General features: G+C 47.9%; 1 protein-coding gene across 4 annotated transcripts; it reads right to left on the bottom strand.

Annotated features, from left to right (window-relative positions):
- Nucleotides 1-1,377: 1,377 nt before the first annotated feature.
- On the bottom strand, nt 1,378-4,248 carry ZFAND2A (zinc finger AN1-type containing 2A). 4 transcript variants are annotated; one of them, XM_085074596.1, is made up of 7 exons: nt 4,206-4,228; nt 4,057-4,157; nt 3,433-3,527; nt 2,610-2,735; nt 2,269-2,420; nt 1,652-1,741; nt 1,378-1,510 (listed from the first exon to the last, which is right to left on the bottom strand). In XM_085074596.1, the coding sequence occupies exons 2-7, from the start codon at nt 4,109-4,111 to the stop codon at nt 1,501-1,503; spliced, it is 528 nt and encodes a 175-aa protein (XP_084930722.1). In that variant the 5' UTR covers nt 4,112-4,157; nt 4,206-4,228; the 3' UTR covers nt 1,378-1,500. The 4 variants fall into 4 exon arrangements, with proteins under 4 accessions (XP_084930722.1, XP_084930721.1, XP_084930723.1 ...); XM_085074595.1 differs by lacking the exon at nt 4,206-4,228 and having other exon boundaries at nt 4,057-4,199; XM_085074597.1 differs by lacking the exons at nt 1,378-1,510; nt 4,206-4,228 and adding an exon at nt 4,234-4,248 and having other exon boundaries at nt 1,736-1,871; nt 4,057-4,191.
- Between the last annotated feature and the right edge of the window lie 18,402 nt (nt 4,249-22,650).

The raw sequence follows: 22,650 nt of genomic DNA, 5'->3' as shown, positions 1-22,650 counted from the left end.
ATACTGTCAAATCACAATTTTGGCTGCATGAGTGCAAAACATTAGATTTTATGGAGGAATAGTTGCAACTCATACCTACATTACATGTTCCATTTGGCCATCTAGCTGTGATCTCCAAAAACTTCTCCAGGATGAGAAATCACCCTGAGTCAAACATCAATATGGGATAACAGGTATTTGTTCTGTACTGGCCAGAAATTACAGCTGCCTTTTTTTAGGAAAGGCCTGTGACTCAAGCTCGCATGATTTTTTACATGCTATCCCTGTGAAGATCCACAAATCCACATTTTCTCCTTCAGCAGCATTCCCACTCCAAGGATTAAACCATTCCAAGAGAAACGAGAGACACAGCTGCAGTACCCCTCAAGGTTGTACAAAGCATATGCATTAACTGTACTTCTGCTCCATCTCTTACAGGATCAGCAAAGATTATTTTTCCCAGGTCAAGGAACTCTTCATCCTCAGCTCTGCATCCTCAAAAGCATTGGACACTCCCAGCTGCAGGGGATTGAAGGGACTGCAATTACCCTCCAGTTAGTCCTAAGCCAACACTCCAGCATGCAGAGGAATGGCTCCAATGACACATGAAATTGAGGTCTTGACCCCCTGACATCATCAGTAAGCCTTGGCATTTGTCTCACAATTAGCTGGATGAGAGGTCTACTTAGATCCCATCTGGGGAATTAGCATTGTTCATTAAGAGCACATTTCCATTTCATCAACCTACAATATTTCAGGCCTCAAGCTAAGCAGCTGGATACTCATGCAGTTTTAAAGAGCCAAGAGAGCTGATCAGGATAATAGATGGAGCATTATCTGTTATGACTCCACTTGTTCAAGCTTTGCAGGAGGACAGCAAGAACAGCCTCCCTAAACAATTCTGTATTTTGGCCTTATTCTCATTACATGAGACAAGTTAATGCTACTTTCTCTGGCTTCCTTTCCCCCCTGAAACTGTAAAATATATCCCTGCACATCTAGATTTCTGTCTAAGGGGCAATAAATGATGAAGAATTATACTGCACATGCTTTTGTGAGCACTAGCCTTCAGACAGGGCCTAGAAAAAATATGGTATGGTTTTATAAATAAAAGTTCTTCCAATGACATTCAGAAACCAAGAGGAAGCTTATACAAAACTTGCTTCATGTTGATGTTGACACTTCCAAAAGGACTGAGATACATTAGAGTAGCCTGTATTTCAGATTTTCATTTTGGGAGATTCCTAGTTCAGGCTTGGTACGACCTAAGCAAAGCTGGTTGTATGTCGTATCAATTGTAATCTTCTTCCTATCACCATCATCTCATTTCCTACATCAATGATTTTTCAGAGTTTTAAAGTTCTTATTCCAAATATAGGAACAAATAACATCAGCATGGAAAGGTTAACAGTTTATTGAACACATAAGAAATTTATAAAAAAATAAGTTAATCGCATAGAAATTTAAAGAGAAAATATTAATTTTATTTTAAAGGTTTGATCCAGATGTGAAGAGCCTCGACTATCTGCACCTGAAAGACATAAGAATGCACCATAAGGGTTACACAACTAGAACTTTCAGTCACAGGGAGCTACAACATGCCAGGGAAGGGCTTGGGCCACTTATTTTCATTCAGGTGCTTGCTGTGCTTTCCTCAGCACTCTGATGATACCTGTTGTGCTGACGATTCCCATTAGATGGCACTCCAATTGCTCCCAGGGACTTGGAGGTGGGATGAGAAGCTCTCATCAGAGCTGCATATCTACAAACAAACACAACCAGGCTCAGCACCTGTGCACTCTGTGGTTTCACTCTTCCATCCAGTTTAATCATCTGCATCTGTCACACAAATCTCACAGTCCTACTGCACAGAGCAGTGAGGGTATGTCTGCCTGCAAGAGACAGATTTTTTTATAAAAATTAAGTTTAAACTTGGCTTGTCAAGGTATTGATTATTCTTGGTTACTTCAAGGTGCTGGACAGAGCTTTGGGATTCTAGTATTTGGATCCAGATCTCAAAAGGTACTTAAACTGGACAGTGCTTGTTCTCCATTAGGACAGGTTGACACAGGTAAGCTTGAAAATTCAGGAAAGCATTTTTCTCTTGGCTCAAAAATTAAGGCTGACATTAGGGCAGAAATTCAGCCTGACATGCAAAGAGGAAATCATAGCTATTTTATTGACATGACCAGTAGTTTACAGAATTCCCTGTCTGTCCAAGCTCCCCACCAACCTCTGATGCCAGCTCTGAAATCTCAGCTTGAGCTGAAGATCACAAGCACAGCTTACCCTGCCTTGGACATGGGCTGGCTGCTCCCTTTGCAGTCGTGATCCAGAGGATGCCGATGCTTTATGCAGAAGTTGCCACCACACTGTTCACAAACCATCTTCATCATCTCTTTCCTTTTGCAGCCTGGCTTCAAGCATTTGTTTGTGAAGATCTAAATTAGAGAGGACAGGAAGTTGGCAATGTTTGCTTTCTGTGAGCAGTGACCAAGCTGAAGCACAAATGTTCAAGTGCCCTTAGAGCTAAGATGAATCAGAGCGAGTTTCTACACATTCTGCTGTCCCAAGGCCCAACTTCACAAGCAGTAGGAAGGCAGGTTAGACTTGAACAGCAGTTTTCTTACCTTCTGCTGTGCTGGATTGTATTTGCAGTCCTTATCTATGTGGGCTCCAACCACAACATCTGGGATTTCTCCCTTCTGCACTGGGACAGGCATGTTACAGAGGGGACACACTGGGACCTGCACATTCTAAGAGCATAAAACACAGATCAGAATCACAGAATTACAGAATTGTTTTCATTGAAATAGACCTTTAAGATAATCAAGTCCAATCCTGTTTTTCCATCCTTCCCTTTCTCTTACCCACAGGTGACAGAAGCATATTCCTAAGTGTTTCATGTTCTTATTTACTCATGCTTTTAAAATACACTTCACAACAGTAACTGCAAATCACCATCCAAAAACCACATGGACATGCTTTGCCAAATCAATTTGTAGCTACATATTTGGTAAGTTGACTTTAAATATCCTTTTGGCTTTTCAGGAATTACAGCCTTTGGATACTTCAAAGCCTGACTACAGGCCAGATATCAAAGTTTGGACCCACTTGTTCTATTTATTTTTTCTGTAGTTTCATGTTTATTGCCCTTCAACATACAGGATTTGGACTGCAGAAGATTTTAGACCACAATACATTATTTAAAATATACAGCACTCCTCTCTGGGAATATGTACTGTAAGGGAAAGAAACTAGAATCTACCAGTAGTGATCTCTAAAATGTCATGTTTCTGTATATTTGAAATCCAGATGTATTATTAACTTGCATCCTGTGGTTCTCTCATCCACTTTTATTGAAACCACAGGTGAAGTTTGAGAGCAGCTTTTATAAATGACTTAGCAATTCTGCAGGGTGAATTACTGACTCACAGCATTACAGGAACTTACTTTCTTGTAGGCAGAGCTGCACTTGTGGTCATCATAACGGATGTGATCTTTACAGAAGACTTCCCCACATGCATCGCATTTCAGAGGAAGGAAATCTGGGAGAGTAAAAAAAGAAAAGATTTTCATGGAACAAAGCTAACAACTCTAAGGGTACTCAGAAAAGACAATAAATAAATTTGAAAGCAACTTTTGTCTAGCTACAATCCAATTACCTCTAAAGAGATGAGATCATTCTTCACAAATATTAAAACTAAAAAAGCAAGAGTAATAAGTTTTCCTCTTTTTATCTGCAGTGTAAGACAAACACAAGCCATAAGCACTTCAGGAGCTCCTCGAATGCAGAAACCTTAGTGAGCAACTAGTCAAGAGCTAAAGTACAAATCCGAAGCCCAGCTTCAAAAATAGCTTTGTTCTTGAAAAACACTCCCTTAACAGTTTAACACATACAAGAACAACAGCTATCCCTGTTTTCCTAGACTTACAGAGGGGGAACTACAGCAGACAGTCCCGACCAGCCTCGGGGTACAGCACCGGCCCCCAATACACGCGTTATCCCTCCGTGACAAGCCCACCCCGAGTGCTGCTCGGGGATCCAGCCGGGGATCGCTCCGAGGCCGCACTTACCCAGCTGCTTGCAGGAGCGCTCCGAGCAGTGCTCGCCCAGCCACGGGAGCTCCATGGCGCAAGGGGACCCGCACCGGGAACGGCGACACGGACACAAACACCGACCCGAACCCGAGCCCAGACACAAACCCGAACCTGGACACAAACACGGACCCGGACCCGGACACGGACACAAACACCAACACAAACGCCGCCCCAGCGCTGCCGCCGCACCTTTATTGCCTGCCGGCGCTGACTCACCCCAACCATGTGCTGAGTCACGCTCCCGCCGCGCGGCCGCCGCCGGTGACGTCACGGCCGCCCGAGCCAATGGCGCGCTCCAGCAGCCGTGACGTCAGCTGCGCGTGCGTGGCTGGCGGCCAATGGGAGCCCGGGGGGTGGCTGAGTCACGGCAGGGGGCGTGGCCGGGGGCGGGGCGTGGGGTGGCAATGACGTAACCATGGGGATGGGAATTGGGATTGGGAATTGGGATTGGGATGGGAAATGGGTTGGGGCAGCAGGGCAGGGAGAGGAGTTCAGGATGGTCGTGAGAGCAGCTGGTGATGGACATAACGCCTCTCCAGCTTCCCAGGGATCACCGGCACAGGCATTCCCACTGCTGGGAATTCCCTGTCCTACAGGTGCCCAAAGGGATGAGAGGGCAAGGCTGTCATGGCCATGGGACACGTGTGGGAGAGTGACACAGTACAGCTCGTGTCACACTGGTTTGCTGCAGAGATCCCTGGAGTACCTCAGCCCCTTGCCACTGCCATTCTTATTTTGGTTTTTCATCACAGCTGCTGCACCATCCCTCTGGATTGCCATGCTTCAATTGTGGTACTTCCAAACTTCAGAATAAATCCAGAGAGGTTGATGAGAGAGGATGTTCTTGTCAGAGCAGGCTGATGCTCAGGGCCCTGCTGCAGGACTTCAGCATGGGCTAAACTGGTCAGGGTGGAGGTGGACAAGTGGGCTGCAACTGGTTTGAGTGGGCTGTGCTAACTGGTTTGGGCAGACAAACCTCAGCACAAGTCAACCAAAAACTTTCCCAGTTGCTCTCTGTTTTTAAATGCTTGTCTCACTTTGACAAGGCACACTCAGATCAAGGTGTATTTTAGAAATGTTGATCCTTGATGGTGTGTGACAATACTGGCTTCACACGGAGAGGAGGATTATTGATTTCATGACATTTGCTACAGGATTGAGAAATGACAAAGTGTTGTTCTGCCCCTGCTCTCCCCAGAAAACACCTGACTGCTGCTGCAGTACATGACTCAGGTGCAGAGTGGAGCCATGAGGTCAAAGGGGAGCTTTAGGATTGTGTGTGCTGACTGCCTGCAAAGGCCACTTTGTGCTGTTGAGCTCTGGGAATGGCATGTGCCACTCCTCCACCTGCCACGTCACCCACCAGCGTGGCACTCATGTGACTCCTGTGGGTGCCAGCTTACAGCCAACCCACTTGGAGAGCTTCCCAGCAGCACAGTCCTGCTGGATTAAATGATACCATGTCATCTGCCAGACACTCTGCCCAGCTCTTCCCACTTCCATCGGTTTTCCCTCCTGAACCCAGAAAATTACCAAATCTCCTCATGTAAACCCTTACCCCACAGAGCAGCTGTGCTGACAGAGCATTGGTTTGTGCCACAGGTCTTTGTTTTGTGAAGGGTAAACTATGATTTCACCTCCTCCACTGTGGACATTGCTGCTTGGAGTCTTCTGGTACTTCAAGAGCTTGGCTCCATTATGCATTATCTTCCTTACACAATTTACACAACACTCAAAAACTTGGGAAACGCAAAGAAAACTACATGTCCTGCTGAGCTTGAAGGCTAATTTTTTTTCCCTACAAAACACCTACCCAGTGCCTGAGAGGAGTGGGACCATCGTGATCTCCCGGGGAGGGCTTGCCAAAAAATGGTGGGGTGAGCTAAACAGAGAGGAAGAGGTTGGTGACTCCCCAGGCTGGCTGAGAGTGCCCTGCAGACTGGAGAGCTGCTGCCAAGGGATCATGTTTTATGGTGGAGGAGGGAGGAGTTTGCTTATGGATAACAACAGAAATGGCTCTGCGCAGATTAGATGCTCTTAAGGAAGACTGCAAATCCCAAGTCTGGAAACCCACATAGTACAGGCAGCCGTCTTAATAGAAACGAGGATTAGAAATTAGCTGAGGTCTTTAGTGATATTTTTAGAAGGTTGCTCCTGACAGGTTAGGCTGCTGAGAACCAGAGGAAAGTGCCGAACCCTGTATTACTCGGGGAAGGATCACACAGTGCAGCTGTGATTAGAGGCTGGCTAGCTTAGCGACAAGGGGGATAGGTGGGTTAGGGCTGATTCGGGGGGAATTAGCAAGGGAAATTGCTTGAGAAGCAGAATTTGATTAGGGGCAGCCAACACGGATTTGTGAGAGGAAAGCTATGTGTAACTAACTTGCTGGAGTCTGGGGGAAGCACCGTTCCCTGGCAGCCTGTGGAGTGTTAGTTTTATATAAGCTGAGCTGCAAAGGGACAGCTTGGCCCCTTTGCCACCAGAATGGTGTCACTGGGTGGGATGGGTGGGGATCACTTCCCTCCCTTGTATCTGCACAGACTCTCTGCCTCCTCTTTCCCCATCCATCCCTCTTTTCTAGTTTTTACTTATTGCTTTCCCCCATCTCCCAAGTTCTTCTCTTTTTCCTTCCACTCCTCTCCCTCCAGCCCATGGGATTGCCTCTTGCTGGGGTATTAAATGTCACTACCCACCCCACCACACCAGCACGGTCTGCCTTAGGACCCACATTGCATCCTAAAGGGGGAATAAAACACTTCTGAAGAGGAGATTCATAGGACAGCAGGGGAACAACTGTCCAACATCACTGCCAGCTACAAACACAGCATGGATGGGGAGCCAGGGATGTGGTTCCATCCTATCTCTCAGGGCAGGGTCTGTCCTTTTCCACCACCCTGCATCATGACAGACAGCACAGCACAGAGATGCCCATGGCCAAGACAGCCAGGTCCTTCCAACTCCTCTCTGCCTTGTGTGCCCCAAACTCCTCCCAACACTGTCCAGAAGATACAGACAAGTCCCCTGTCCCTGATGTCCCCAAGGCCACCTCATTGCCAGCAGTCCTCCTGCACCAGCATCCTGCTTGTTGCTCCAGCTGCAGAGTCACTGCTGTGGCATTAACACTGAGATGATGCTAGCTCTCATTTGCCTTTTCCAGGTCTCTGAACTCCAATCCCAACGTCCTGCTTTTCAACTCATAATTTCGTGCCAGGCTCTTAAAACTGAATTTTATTTTTATTGCAATGACCCTGTGGTGCTGCCAGATCCCTCTGTGGAGGAGACATGACATCTCCATTACATAGCTCAGATAAGTGTCTTAAAGAGACCACACACAAAGGAACCTAATGGTACCTATTTTTATTAGGTTTATTACAGGAGGGGAAGGAAAGCAGCCCCATCTCCCCACAGGATACTCCGTTAACAGCGGCAGACAGAGAGGAGAGATCTGTGGAGGCGGATCAGTTTTCCAAGAATATTAGCTACTGCTGCTCTAAAATTAGAGTCTAGGGAGAGCAGACAGGTTGACATAATTGAAAGGGCTGTCTTATGGGATGACATAGTTAAACGAGTCCATGATCAGCTTTAGAGTGACAGCTCAGCGACTTCTTCTAATCCTCAAAGGAGCCCTGAGTTGCGAGGCTGTGATTTAACTAGTCCTGGATCTTATCTTGTGATGATGTCAATATTATTAGAACCTGTTTCTAAAGAGATGCCTCCAAAATCACTGTACATGAACCGACTGGCTTTCCAGGCACGATTCTCCTGCAGCTTCGCCCTGCAAAGCCCGTGGCTGATACAAACACTCCTCTGCTGCCCTTCTTACCTACCTGCTTCTGTCCCCATGGGCTGGGCTGCAGGGGCAGGCCCAGAAACAGGATTAAGAACCTCATTTCAGGATGGAGCTGAAAAATGTCCTTCAGCCGCCCATTTTATTCAACATAATTTAATAGCAAACACAAACTAACAAAGTTAGAGGTGAAATATAATAGCAGGAACCCCATAAAAAGTAACCTAATCTGTAAGATAAATAGACAACACTTTAGCCTGGGGAGATAGCAAATAAAAGAGAAATATGAGCAGAGCCATTCTCAATTCATAACTAACTTTAAAGAGAAATAATGAAGATGAGTTCTCCAACTTTTAATGCCCTAAGATTCCTCTCAAAAAAAAAAAAAAAAAAAAAAAGCATTTTTAATATTTTCCTCATACACTGGATGTTTTCAGCCAAATGTCCTGGATCCTTCCCTCACAAGGAGACATCCATCAGAAAGGGAAATGATTCACAGAAACCCCACTGCAATTTCTGATGGAGCAGGAGACACCAGGGATGGAGCTCTTCATGTTCTTGGTTGTCTCCAGTGGCTACCTCCCACTGCCCTGTTTCAGGTGCACAACTCACAGCACCCACTGCCTTCATGGTGGCATTAGTCTGACGTTTATTATTTTGAGGGGTTTTAGGCATTTTTTGTCAGTGCCTACTTTAACTTCAAAGGCTGGGATTTTCCGAGCAGCCTACTGCATTTAGGCACCTAAATCCCATTGAGTTTCAAGTGTGTTTCAGCCCTTAGGCTCCTTGGCAAATCCTCACTCCTGCAGTAGAATGGGCTCTTGTTTAAAAACCTCTCCCTAAATTATGAAATAAACTGGAAAGAACCACCTCTGATGGCTAATTTTTGGTGATATACACCTGTAAAGAATGTTAAATCATCTCCCTGGATTATACTAAAAAACAAACTGTTAACTTTGTCAGCTGAACTTCAGAGACAAAATGCTCCTAACTCTTGGCCCTCTGGGGAAAATCTCATATTTATTGTTCTAGAGGTAAATCCCACCATATCTCCCACTGTCTCATATCCACTATGTCTCCAACCCTCTTTTAGAGCACCCAGGAAGGATCTGTATAGGAGGAACAAAAAGTCAGCAGAATTAATCCATTTGCTTTGCTGTTTGGGAATGTCCCAACCCAAAAGGAAAGAGCTCAGAGAGCAGCTGAGCTGGCAGTGGGACATTTACAGAGGGCACATACCTCTGAAAAGGCTGTCTCAAAGGGTGGGAATCATTGCAACAGCCTTTCTAATAGTAGTTGAAAAATAAATCCCTTATCAGGTGATTTTTGATCACTGATCAAACTCTAATGTCTTACCTAACAAAAAACAGATTTGAGGTCTCCATGGCAGGTTTCCTGGGATGATAATTGTCTTTTTGTTGAGTCCATACTGCAAACAGCATGACAGGACCTGGCACATCACTACTGAGCCCCAGATTTCCTAGGCACTGCCATGATGGCATCAATTAGCAAGGGAAGTTAGACCCCAAATACTCATTTTCCATTGCATTGCTGGTTCTGAATTAAAGTGTTTCACTGAAAACCAAGACTCCATTCCTTGAGTATTTCAACTGATGATGATTTAGTAACGGTGCCAAACCTCAGCATTGTCTTTAATATTCTTATTTTTATGTAGATAAATGGAGCTACCTTTCTTCCTGTTTTATAGCACTAAGAAATAAACCTGAACCCTAGTGAGCAGCATTTGGTTTATGCTGTCAGCACAGAGGAGGACCAAACCCATTTTTGGTGCAGATGAGTGAGTCTTCCACAGATCAGCAGGGGAGAATGGGCAGGAGGGTCCTGGCAAAGCTTGGGATCCTGAAGGAAAAGGATCTGGAGGGGAAACATCTGTACAGGGGAGAAGGACCTCTTAGGTCATGAGTCCCAGAGTGGGCAGACAGCTCTAAAGAAATCATCTGCAGAAGTGATGACTCTGATTTGGGTCACACCCACTTTGCAGATGACACTGGGACTAGAGGATAGGACAAGAGTTTTGGCTGTTCGCCTTGATTTCCCCCACCCATCCCTCCCAACCACCAATTTCCTGGTGGCTTTTACCAGCCCACGGTGCAGCCACAGCCTGGGAGGCACCAGCAGCCCTGGGACGCGGTGGAGCTACCCGCAACGCGATGCTCCCATTGGGAAGATGTCCATCCCACAAGGACAGGAACGTGTGACACTCGGAGCCGCGTGCCACGAGGTGGCACCATGTCCCTGCTAACCCGCACGGCAGGGTCACCTGTGTGGCCACGCAGCCGCTGCAGGACCCTGCTCTCCTGGCAGGGCGCTGAAATCCTCCCACCGAGATTTTTGGGGGTTTTAAATCACTGGTCAGCCCTCCCTTCTGTAAGAGCCAGCTGAGGAAGGAGGTGGTGTCCTGTCCCATGGAACAGCCTGGCAGTGAGACCACTGACCCTGCATCTCCTGAGGAAATCTGGTCCCCTGACAGCACAGGCACAAGGTTTGCAGAGTTCTGGTGCCATCTCCCAGTGGTTATGGGTCTCCTCAGGGGGGTCGTGGGCTCCTGTCCCTGCTGGCACAGTCGTTTGTTGGCACCAGGAACTCATTTCTCACACAGAGCTTGGTCATCGAATCATAGAATTCTTTAGGTTGGCAAAGACCTTCAAGCTCATCAAGTCCAACATTAACACAGCACTAAGCCATGTCCTTAGGTCAATGAAGAAGGGAAAGCTGTGCACCAGTATCTTTGCCTTGAAATATCAAACGTTTAGGTTTTTTATGACCTGCTAGGAGGGATTCAGATGTGTCTGTATCCCTGATGAACTCTGAACTTCATGCCTTGGCATGCTCAGATCACCTCCATCGCAGAAGCACCAGTGCAGAAAAGAAATGCAATGGGTGACAGTCCCAAACCCAAGGAATTTGTCCAGCACCCAGTGAGAACCTTGACTAGATTCCTGAGCTCCTAAATGCTGAGTTTCCACAGCCTAGCCCTGCAGCTCAATGCCCTGTTCTTCTCAGGGGGGTACAGCCCCAGGACCTGTCTGTCCCCACCACACTGCCCTGGGCTCTGCTAACACAAACCCAATGCTGACATCCACGGGACTGACTGCTCAGGTGCTCCATGGAAAACTGCTGCACCCAAGTCTGCTTTAGTGAAGGAAACACGAGTGCAAGCCATAGGGACCTATTAAATGAAAATTCCCCAATGGGGAAGGGGTTTTGCACATGCTAGGGAAGCTCCAACAGCTCTTTGGCTCTTGCTTCAGAGCATGGAGCAACCAGCCAAAAAAATCTGTGCTTCTTTCTGAAGATGAAGCAAAGGGAGCAGCTCACAGGGAGCTGCCTGCCTGGGTTTGCTGTCCCTGGCAGTGTGCTCAGAGCAGTAATAGAGAGCCTGGAAATACCTACATTCTTCCTGACACAGTGCTTTGTGGCTGAACAATACATTTTGCCAATTCAATTTATTCAAACAAGTTCCTTGGGAAGACAGCAAAGCAATCCAGGTGGCAATTACTGAATTCAGACTCTGCCCTGAACTCAGGGAAACAAAGGGGCAAGATATGAGAGAAATAGCAAGTTCTGCTGGAAATCCCACAACGGCAGAATCCTAAGAGCTTTTAATCACGTGCTTGCTGGTATTCAGCTGAAAAACCCCTGTGTCATTGGGCAAGGAGACAGAGCAGCGTTGCAATTGCTCTGCTGTAGCACTTAGCGCTTTGGAATATCTTTGCTGTGAAAATTAAACGCTGGTTTGTTTTCTTTTGAAAGCACAGCAGTACTCGGGCTCCACGGCCCATCGCAGTGACATGTAATTGAAGAATAAGTGCATTCAGGAGCTGCCCAGACTGACAGTGCTGCCAGTCCCGCTGTGTTGCACACAGTCAGGCAGGGTGGAGGCTGCCTGCAAGCTCAGATGGACTGTCAGACCAGTTCAGAGCTTGGGTAGACAACTTCAGCCATGTGCTGAGCCTCATCACCTCCCAGTGCCTCTTTCCCAGCACACAGCAGGGACACAAGCCCATAACCCAAGACATCCCTGTGTCCAGGACACAGCTCCAAGAACAGGCTCCTGGGTGGCTGCAGGGAGAGAAAAACCTGCCAGGAACCTCTGCTTTGGCTCTGGGTGTGCAAAAAGGAAACTTCTGTTGCAGACTCACAGCTGTGGAAAATTTCCTCTCCCCAGACCCTGCAAACCCCACAATCTCAGCTTGTCACACCCCATTTACAATCAGACCCCCCAGCTCATGCTTCATCTCTCCATCCCACTCCATCCCTCCCGGCCAGCCCCAGGGCAGCTGGAGCTGCTCTCCCAGGAAAGCAGTTACACCAGGGATGAATTTGGCCCCAGATGTAGAATTAGGTTAAGCCAAAAGGTGGCAGCATCTTATTCAGTATCGATTTTGCATGAATATTTCTCCTATTAGCCATTTTTCTTTCCAATCATCGAATGTAAGTTTGTAAATTACAGAGGTGGAGAGTAAATGTATTGCAACCTCTGGCAAATTGATATTTTTGCAGCAGCGGTAAACTTTTTCTGGTGACAGATAATTGAAGGGAGCAAGCATCAGATAAAATTCATAAAGATTTGGACCTACTGGAACAAGACAAATGATATTTAATATTCAGAGTTGTAAAGTAATTACCCTGAGCTCTAATATAATAAATAAAGACACAGTAAATGGGATTTGGCTGACCAGGTGCCTCGGAGGTGGTACTGTGCAGGGCTCTGCAGGGGATGGAGAGGGGACAGCTCCCTCAGCACAGGCCAGTGCCTCAGGTTGGTGTTTCCCCCAGAAATTCTGTTCCTCAGAGGAGTAAGGAGCTGCCTCCCATGCCTGCAGCAGAGCCCTGCATGCCCAAACCCAGGTGCTGGGTGTGCAGGGAGCCATCATCACCCACAGCCCTCCTACATTTCCGAAGGCTAAGGAGCCTTTGGATATCCAGCTTCATCCATAACTCTCAGGAGAAGCCTGGTGCAGGTTCTCCAGCAAACCCACAGCCTCCTGTTCTCCCACTCCAGCCACACTGATCTCTTCCCCAGCACCCAAGAGAGCAGCTGGCAGCTAAAAAAGGAGGGTGACCCTCTCCCTGAGGTGGTCACTGGCCTTTACCCCGGAGAAACTGAGCCCTCACCAAGCTGCAACTCCATTTCCACCAGCTGGGAAAGACCAGGACATCCTTCTCTTATAGTGAGGAACAACCTTGTCACCTTGTCTCTCGTTTTACAGCCCTGCCTCATGTACCATCTTGCTGTGCCTCTAGGCATATCCAGACCTCACAAAAAAAAACTCCCAAAAAACTGGTATAACCATATCCTACTTTTTCTTCAAAGCAGGATGTCAGTGCAAGCTTCCCTGGCAAAATAAGGGCATCACTAAAATGCTTTTAATGCAGGCAGTGGCTGCTGGGCAGCACATGCCAAGTGCCCCGATGGTTGGGAAGCAAACATGCTCCAACACATGCCAAGCTGGGAGGTCCCAACCCAGCCCTTCTTCAGGGCTCCTCAAACACCACCCCTGAGCAGCTGCTGGGAAGCCATAAGCCAACAACAGGCCTTGTTTCTGCTCCACCACCAGCTCTCTACTGCTAATGTGCCTTTGCCCCTTTGAAGAAGTTGCTTAGAAATTCAGCAGCAATTATGCAAGCTTTAGTATTAAAAAATGCACGTGGATCTGAAAGCAAATATGAAGCTGCTGCTGCTGTAACGCTAGCTTTAAGCTGTCTACAGTCCCTAGAAATTCTCAGTGGGATGTTTGAGAAGGATGTATATGTGTTGACAACATTAAATGATCCATGGCTCAAGGACAGAATTGAAACCATACATCTACTTCATACAGGCACTGATCACTGGGAGAGTGTTTTTCTTAAACTAACCACGGAAGGCCAGGCACCTCGTCCTCCCCAGAAAGGCAGGGGTGGCTTGGGGAACAGAAGGTGCACACACTTTCCTGCCACATCCCAGTGTGTAACAGAGCTCCAGTGAGAAGGGAGAGACACATGGACGCCATCAGCAGGAGAAATGTTATTGTGGCTGCACCATCTTGGAGGGAAATTGAGCATGTCACTTCGGTGCATCACCCTCTTCTCATCACCTCCCAAAGAGGCAGCGCCGCTCGCACACAGCCGTGCAACATCTGGCGGGAGGGCGAGGAGGGGCAGGATGCTGCCAGATCCACCGGGGTGAAGGTTTGCCTGCTCTGCAGCACGAGTCCCAAAGCACAGCCTGGGATGCCCCTGGGCCACCCCTGGCACTGCAGCACGAGACAAGAGCCCCCAGCAGCGAGTGCTGAAAGCTGTAGGCTTTTCCAGACGTGGAATTCTCAAGGACAAGGAAAAACCGGCAGACAACAGGGAGGATTAGGTGGTTCCCCAAGGAACACAAGAAACGCTGCAAGATTGTGTTGTTGCCCATTTCAGTGGGGTGATTAGGCAGTGTTTGATGCTGGGAGGATGATTTCTATTAGGCTGTTTTGCAAGCCTTAGCCCGGCTGTTTACAGTAGGTGCTGGGAAGTCATGTTTGCCAGGATGCAACAAATCCAGACTCCTCCAGACTGCAGCATCCAAAATCCAGGTCTGCCATGGCCAGCACCCTGCCCTGGGGAAGCCTCTCCTTGCTCTCCCTCCAAAAGCTGCTTGCTGGTGCTTTCTGGTTCTTGCTGCTTTGCAGCACTCTGCTGGGAGCTGCTTGGGGAAAACCTCTCTCCCTGTCTCTCCTGCTGCTCCAACCCCATCTAGTCCCTGATTCAGGTGCTGGTTTCCATCATTTCAACTATTACCAAACTAAAGGGTATTTCTTTGCTCCCTCGTTTATGCAGAATGTTTATTTAATAGGCTGGCCAGCTTCAATTAGGTCTGTGATTACTCACAGATGACAGCTCCAGCATAACAATGTTTACCCTCAAACTCCATCTCCAAGTATAGCCTGTGATATATTTAAGGAGAAGGTATAAAACCATTAATGTTGAAATAGCTTTACCTACGAGAATGAAGTTTCTCTAGCAGCTGGCAGCTGGGTAAAAATGTACTGGGATTATCAACTCCCTTCACCCAGAGGTTTAGTTACCCTAGTGAAAACCTCACGTGGTTGAGTTGTCCAGATGTCTTTGCCTTGTTGCTGACACATGGAACTCCTTGCTGCAGGATCTGTATTGTCTAAAATAAAGTTTAGCACCTCTAAGTGTATTTTCATTTGTTCATGAAGCATCAGGGCTCATGGCTGGAAGTGAAATGAAGCATCTTTGGGTCAGATGTGTCTCTCAGATGTTTGGGGTTCATTGGCAGGAAGGTGTGTCACAGAAGGAATACTGAAAGCCATCACCTCAATGTGGTTTTATTTCCATTCACATTGGAAATGCCAGTGAGAGTTCCTGGTCTCCATGGCTCTGGAAATTGCATTTTTAGAGCCCAGAGTCTATGTTCTGGTAAGAGGCCCAGCCTGGCTGCCCCTACAAGTTTGGTACCCAGACCTTCAGCTGGGTGAGAGTTACAGGGCTAAGGAGTGGGGAGAGGGGGCTTTGGGGTGCCTCAGAGGCAGAGGATGGCTCTCCCCCATCCCACTCCCCACTGTCCATCCAAGGGGGCTGGACTGGTGTGCAAAGCAGTCCCAAGGAGAGAGTCTTGTAATATCTTATAGCAAAAACAGCTTCCATACATCCCTGCGGGTTAATCAGCTGCTTGGAGACTAATTAGTGCCAAACACTCTTATCAAGAAGACACAGCTGGGTGCAAAGCCTGGCACAGCAATGGTTGGGGTGTCCATCCCCTGCCCAGGACACAGCCTGCTCCTTCCCTGAGCCCTCCAGACCAATGGTCATGACCCCAGTCTGGCCATCACCACGGAGAGGGAATTAGCAGCGAAGGTTTAGGTTGGGTAGGAAACTTCCTGGCTTTAATTCACTGAACTCTTTTGTTTCAGCCACATTTAATATCTTAGAAATTACGAGTTGCAGGGACCTGGGTGAGCCGAAGGAGAAGGCGTGATCTGTGAGGCCAATTAAGAGGCCGATGGCACATAGTGAAACGGGAGCCCCTCGGGGGAGGCCAAGGTTACATAAATAAGTGTGTGAAGGAGCTGCACTGAATCTGCAGACACTCAGCCACTAGTGATGCCCCCTTTGAATCTGGGAAAATTAAATATAAATAATAAATGTTTAACCACACAGCAAATAAATACAATGAGGCACCTTTAAAAATTATACTAATAAACAGCAAGATGTTGTCCTTCCGCCCAGGGTGGCTGAGCATCTTCTGCATATTGGAGACAAAGAGCACAAACAAGGGGTTGTGTCTGGGGGGGCCTGCTCAGCTGGGTGGGCTTCACCCCCAATCTGCCATCCTTGTGTAGAACCCCAGGACAGCACGGAATAAAACACGCAGCAAACCTGGAAATGAAATAATGCCATGCTCAGCCAGTGAATGTCAGGGCCTCCAGACCAGAAGCAGCTCACCTCTGCCTGTGTGATCCTAATAGGCTTCTTCTGGGCACCTGTGAGCAGGATTAGGGCTTGGTTCTCAGAGGAGAAGCCCAGAGGCTCCTTGTGATGTTACAAATGCTCAACGTGAGCTGCGAGGTCCCCAGAATTGCTCTGTGTCAGCACTCACTTTACAATAAGAGCTCTGCTTCTCGGCTTCCCTGGTTTTACTGCTTTCTTGGAAGAAGGGGAAAAATGAAATGGAGATATAAAAAATAAAGGGGTCATTTATAGTTAAGCACATTAGGATGGGAGCGAGAGAATAAAGCGGTGAGAATGGCTCAGCCAGGAGCCTACAGGGACTTGTTCTCTGGTACTGGCACGGTCTTTACTAGGTCGCTTGAACCTTTTGCACTCTGCTGCAGAGCTCAGACCTGGGCTATATATCAGCAGGCTTGCCATGGCGTGCAGTGGAAAAGCCTGTAACTATCCTCAGAGCCACTTGTGCCAGGAGTTACGGTTTATGGGTGACTTTTATAGGTGGCCAAAACAACCAGCCCAAACCTGGGGGTGCTGGGTGGTAAGGCAGAGGGTTAAACATGGATCAATTCCCTTTCCTGTGATGTAATTTCATTTCTCCCCAAATTCTGCAGGGAAGGAGCAGGGCAAAAGACCTTCCTTGCTGTGATTATACATTCCCGGGCAGTTTAATTATAGCCTTTGTCTACTTAAACACTTGCACAATAAACCCACAGAGAGCTGCCATCCCACTATACTTAGTTACCAATTTCTTTTCTTCCTAGCCCCTGAGATTTGGTTTCCCATTTAGCAGAGGTCACTGGAGCTAAACTCTCTATGGGGCTACCCTGGCTGTCACCAGGGAGTTTGTGCCATAGCAAAATGTGTCCCTTGAGTCAGACTGGCTCAGTGGCAGCTGGCACTGGTATTTGGGTTTCTTTGGACCTCTGGGCTCTGATCACATCTGGTTTTGATGAGCCCCCATGTCTGTACTGAGCCCCCACATCTCAGCAGTCTCTAATTGCTTCAGATTTCCACTCAGGAGCAACTGTTCCTGCTCATGGCAAAATCCAGGTCCTGGATGCACCACCACAGCTAGGAAGCTGATTCCAATGACAAATGTAGCACCCAGAGCTCAGTGCTGCTTTTGACACACGAGCACAGACATAAATATTCTCCAGCCTTTATATCCTTTCTCCATTTTAACTCATGGCTTCATTAGACTAATTTGTTTCCAGGTTGGAGGATGAATAATGAGCCTCGGCCTGTGGATGCATAATTAAATTTTGATAGTGAATGTTTTTATCTAACCTTGTTTTCATTATTATCCTCAGTACTTGAATTACAAGTTAAGAGATTTCGGGCTGCAGGTTTGCCTTCACATTAAGCCTGTACACCCAGGTGAGGTGTGGCAGTGCTCTGCCACCTCCCAGGACAATGTCCAGTGGTGACACCATGAGTGTCATTTCAGCCAGGTCTAATCACCAGGGATGTTCAGGGAAAAAGTTAATGACAAAATGGCTTTTCCCCTGGCACAGTCAGTACAACACACAATCCCTGGTCCATGTGGGGTTTGTAAACTCCTCCACAGTCAGATGGCACATCCCAACAGCAAGGGTCACCTGGAGCACCTTGGTGGAACACTTTGATGGGACACACAGTCCTGCTGTATTTCCTAATGTGTCCAAACTGCATCTGGTTTTTTTGAGTATATAGTTAGCTTTGTTTCCACAGTTCTATGCCTGCAGATTCCCCAGCCTGTCCCTGTCCCCCTGTGCCTTGCTAGTGCCTCCTCAGCATTACTTTGTCATTAAGGTCCCCATGCCCTGTGCCTCTCCACTCACCAGTGACTTCCTCCAGCCTTCCCATTGTTCTATTCAGCACTGCAGTTTCCATCAGGTTTTTCCACTGATCTTTGTGGCCTCTCCCTGCTCCTACCGTTGTCAAGAGGGTTTTCCATAATTCCCTGACTACTGGGGTAGCTAAAGGATGCCCTCTGGGCTAAGGTGGGGAACAGAGCACATCTCGACACTCTGTTCCTGCTCCGGATGGGAGCTGGAGCGCTGCGAGGAGCCCGAGCAGGTACTTAGTACAAATGTTAATGGCATCATTGTTTATATTGTAGGATTGGAAAGGGTCTCCTGGGTCATCTGGGGCATTGCCCTTCAGTAACTCAGTCCGTATTCAAGCTATCCCAAGGGTATTTTCAGTCGATTCATGAATTCTTTTAGGAATTTGGCCCAACGACCTCCGTCAGCAAACGATTCTTTTGGCTAATTGACTTCACTTTCTGCATGCCCTGTTTTAATATTCCCTTTAAAGTTTGAGGTTTCTTCTTCCCCTCTCAGTGGCATCCACTGCTCAATTTCAGCAGCTCTTTTTTCCAATTTCTACATCTTTATCTGCCTCACAGTTGATTCCCCAGTGCTCACTGATGAAGCCCCCGTGCTGATGGAGCCCTCACACCAACAAAGGGGCTGAGCCCCTCTGTGAATGGTGAGATGGTCTTCACCAGGAGATGTTGGACACAGACTAGACAAGGTGACAAAGGTGGGAGAGGACACAAAGGTCACCTCTACCCATATAAACCTCCAGGAGCAGAGCTGAGAACAGTGCAGGGGTCAGGCTGTCTCTCAGCTCCCATCATGCTGGCCCCAGCTCAGCATCTGTTTGAAGAGTCCTTAGTTTCCTTGAACTCTTCAACTTCAGCTAATATCAAAATAACAGCAGAGAGTGAGAAGGAGAACCAAACAATGGGATTTGTGGCCAAATTTTTCTTGGTCATTAGTATTCTTTTACTTTGATCCACTGCTTTGTGTCGTGTCATCGCTGCATTGTTTTTTGCAGCAGAGCCAATTTTGAGTATGTTGTGGGGAGATTTTTTGGAGACTAGGCTGTGGGAAAGGCGAGGGGCTGCTGCCAACACTCATCCCCAGTTGAAGAGGTTACTTGCCAACACTCACCATCACTGCCCAGGATCCCTGCAGACCTGCCTGTCGGATTGAGTGGTCAGTCCTTCCTCAGCTCCACCAAAACAAGGTGAAGTTAAACACAAAACTTTTGCTAATCTGACTGGATCCTTTCAGAGAGGTACAGGGAGCATCCTCAGCAGCTCTCCCACAGGGGTGTAACCTCCAACATGGGACAGCAAGGGGCAATGACACTTCTGCTGGCATTGCCCCCTCAGCGACCTGTTCTCCATCCATTTTCATCTCCATCTTCTCTAGTTTTGGTGAAAGTGAATTCACATCTTCCTGTGATGCACGGCTGAGATGCAGCTGCAAACTTAGCAGAGTAAAGGTTTACTCTGGGAATGGCTTTGTACAGGGAATTTTTCTGAAGGAAAAGACGTGGAAGGAGGGAACCTGGAGCAGGGAACCTGAGCTGACTGGGCAGCCTGGAGCTTGAATGACCTACATGAATCCTTGGCATCAGCCAGGCAGTGTTTCTTTTAAATAAATTATGCAATAGTGCAAGCTTCAGAAGACTTTTTTCTTTCCAGGAAAACTACACCTTGGAGAAAAAATAACTGTAAACCCAAGATGGTCAGATTTGATGAAGTCAGCAAAGCTGTAGCCAGGATGAAGATCATACTCTCCACATCAGTCTCCAATTCATCATCAGAGCCAGTTGGTAAATATTTGCTTCTTCTAGTGATCAGCTGAAAGGTTCCTTCATTCCCACAATACTATTATCTTTGCAAATTACTTTTATTACAGTGAAAAGCAAAAACCTACATCCTGACTGTTTTTAATTGAAAACAAAGGTGGAAAAAAGGAAAAGGCTTTTACAATAATCAAAGTGGGGACTGTATAAATAAGTGCTTTGTAATTTTCTCCCAAATAGACTGATACTTAAAAAACTCTGCTAAGGGGATATTTTGCATAACTGTGTCTGTCCTGTGCTTGGCAAATTGATCAAACCAAGTGGATTCACAGAGCAGAGGTGAGCAGGTCTTAGTCTTCCTACTTCTCCAGCAGAAACCAAAGATTTTGCTGTTGCCCATGACAGAGTCATGATCTGGGGGGCTTGCATGGCACCCCAAAACATGTCAGGAGGTGTGTGGGCAGATCTGAGTGGGAAAACAAACCAGGATTGGCATGGTGCAGCACCAGGACAGAGCTCAGAGAGGTCCTGGGAGCTCCATCCTTGGGGAATGCTCAGCTCCACTTCACAAGGTCATGGTCAGCCTGGATTCACTCTGAACTTGGCCTTGCCTGGGGTGTAGGTTTGACCAGAGCACTCCAGAGCAGCGCTCTTCCAACCCCCAAGTCTCTGGACTATTGTGATGCTTTAACATCTTTGTCCCATCACAGGCGACTCCAGTGGTCACCAGTGGGTCACTGCAGATGTCCCCCATTGCATTTGGTCTCCAAAGAGGGCTGGGCTCCCACCAGTGCAGCTCTCCCCACCCAGCACAAATTCTCTCCTCCTGCACTCCCTAATACTTGCTTCTAATACTTGCTTCTCAAAGTGCCTCAAGTTTTTCTTGAGGTGGAAGTGAGTATTAAAAGCCTTTCCAAATTATATAGAGGCCTTTGTTATTTTAAGATACTTTCATTTCCCCCCTTTTCCATTTGACTTTGTTACCTGATGCTCGAGGAATGCATTTTCCCCTCTATTAAATGTTTTAACCGAGTACAAGTTCCATCTTAATGTTAGCATCTTTAATAGTAGAATATTACCATATTAATTGCTATTGTGAACCAGAAGATACTTATATCATCCAGGCTTTCATTACCGTCACGGAGGGATTTTTCCTACTGAGTCAAAAGTGACCACTTTCCTTAATCCCCTGTTTAAAAGCCCTGCTATTCCTCCTGACATGCCTAGGACGAGGGTGGGCAGCATTTTCCCAGGGACAAACTTGGAATTAAACGCATTCATTTCCCAAGGAGCAGCAGCCCCTTCCCAACCTGCTGCGGGTTCCTCGGCGCTCGGGTGGTGGGGCAGTTAGTTTTTAAGCAATTAAGGGACAGCCACCCCCACACACACACCCGGGCCTCCCCTGCCCGTGGCGGGGAAGGGAGGACAAGCGGGAATTAGCCGGGAGAACAATAGGGATTCAATCAAGCCCCGGATCAGGTTGCAGCCCTTTTGTCGCCGGGACTCGTGCCGGGGGTTAATGGGGCAGAAGGAGATGGGAGCGGGGCGGCGGCAAGGCTGGGACACAAGGGCCAAAACACACCAGCTCCGAGGGGGACAGATGGGGACAGGGGGGGAAACAGCAGGGGGGACACTGGGAGGGAAGGGACTCCACTGCAAAGCGGCAGTGGGTTCCGGGGGGATGGCAGCCCGATCCCTGCGGGTCTCCCCACGCCCCCCCGTCCTGCCGTGTCCCCCCTTTCCCCGCAGGTCCCCTCCATCCCCGTTGGTTCCCCAGCCCCTTTGGGTGTCCCCAGCTGCATCGCCCTCCCCAGTCCCCCTAGGCTGCTCCTCTCCGGGAGCATCTTTTCCTCTCTTCACGGGCAGCTCGGGCCGGGGGGCGCCGCTGGCCGTGCCCCCGCTGTCCATCGGCGGTCGGGGGACTGCCCAGGCCGGGGGTCAGCGGTGCAGGGCTGCGGGCAGCCCCTAGCAGGCGCTGCGGGCCCTCGGAGCGCACAATGAGCCCGGTGCTGTTTAATTAACGTGCAAATCGCGTAGATTAAACGACTCTAAATAATTAGCCACAGATCCTATAAACAGGATAACATATTTAATTAAGCGGCGATGTAGATTTTGGAAACAGTTAATGCATTTCTAGAAGGGCCGCTTAGATCTCGCTTTTTCCCTCCAACTTCCAGAGGAGGGAGAGCCCGGGCCGGCGGCGGGAGGGATGCTCGGACCGGGCCGGGCTCCGGGAGAGGTTTCCCCGGTGGCCCCGGGCCGGATCCCCGCCTGCAGCCCCGCACCAGGGCCGGGGGATCACCGCGGGGGTGGGGGGGTCTGGAGGTGGGGAGGGAGAAGGTAAGTGAAAATAAAATCCAATTTCATTATATCAATCAAATTTAATTGGCAATTTGTATAAGCAATGACCAGGCTGGCTTTAGGTAAAACTATTAGAGGAAAGTCGGGTTGCTACTAAAATTCTTGATTAGTTAATTAGTGTCTGAACTGCAGAGGAAAAAGATCCTCAGATTTACTCTCTACAAAGAGAGAGCAGCACAGACAATTCATTAAGCAGGCGGCTTGTAAATTAGAGCTAAGTTAACCTGATTTCCCTTAATTAAAACATCTTTTCTCGTTTACGATGTGGATATAAGTAGATCTCCAGGGTTTTGAATTTTCTACAACAGCAGATGGTCAAGCTAGAAGCAGATAATAGTTAACGCTTTCTCTCTAGCAGATCCGAACAACGTGAGCCGCCG

This window comes from Lichenostomus cassidix, chromosome 14 (genome assembly GCF_008360975.1).
Source record: "Lichenostomus cassidix isolate B80296 chromosome 14, HeHo_3.0, whole genome shotgun sequence".
NCBI lineage: Eukaryota > Metazoa > Chordata > Aves > Passeriformes > Meliphagidae > Lichenostomus > Lichenostomus cassidix.
Note: the sequence above shows the minus strand (reverse complement) of the source record. Positions and strands in the feature narration are given on the sequence as shown.

Bases quoted from the DNA above. Each gene is read 5' to 3' on its own strand.
- ZFAND2A (XM_085074596.1), bottom strand. From the start codon at position 4,111: ATGGAGCTCCCGTGGCTGGGCGAGCACTGCTCGGAGCGCTCCTGCAAG. The intron at 3,528-4,056 runs GTAAGTGCGGCC...TTACTCTCCCAG, and splicing joins GCGCTCCTGCAAGCAGCTGG to ATTTCCTTCCTCTGAAATGC. The intron at 2,736-3,432 runs GTAAGTTCCTGT...TTATGCTCTTAG, and splicing joins GCAGCTCTGCCTACAAGAAA to AATGTGCAGGTCCCAGTGTG.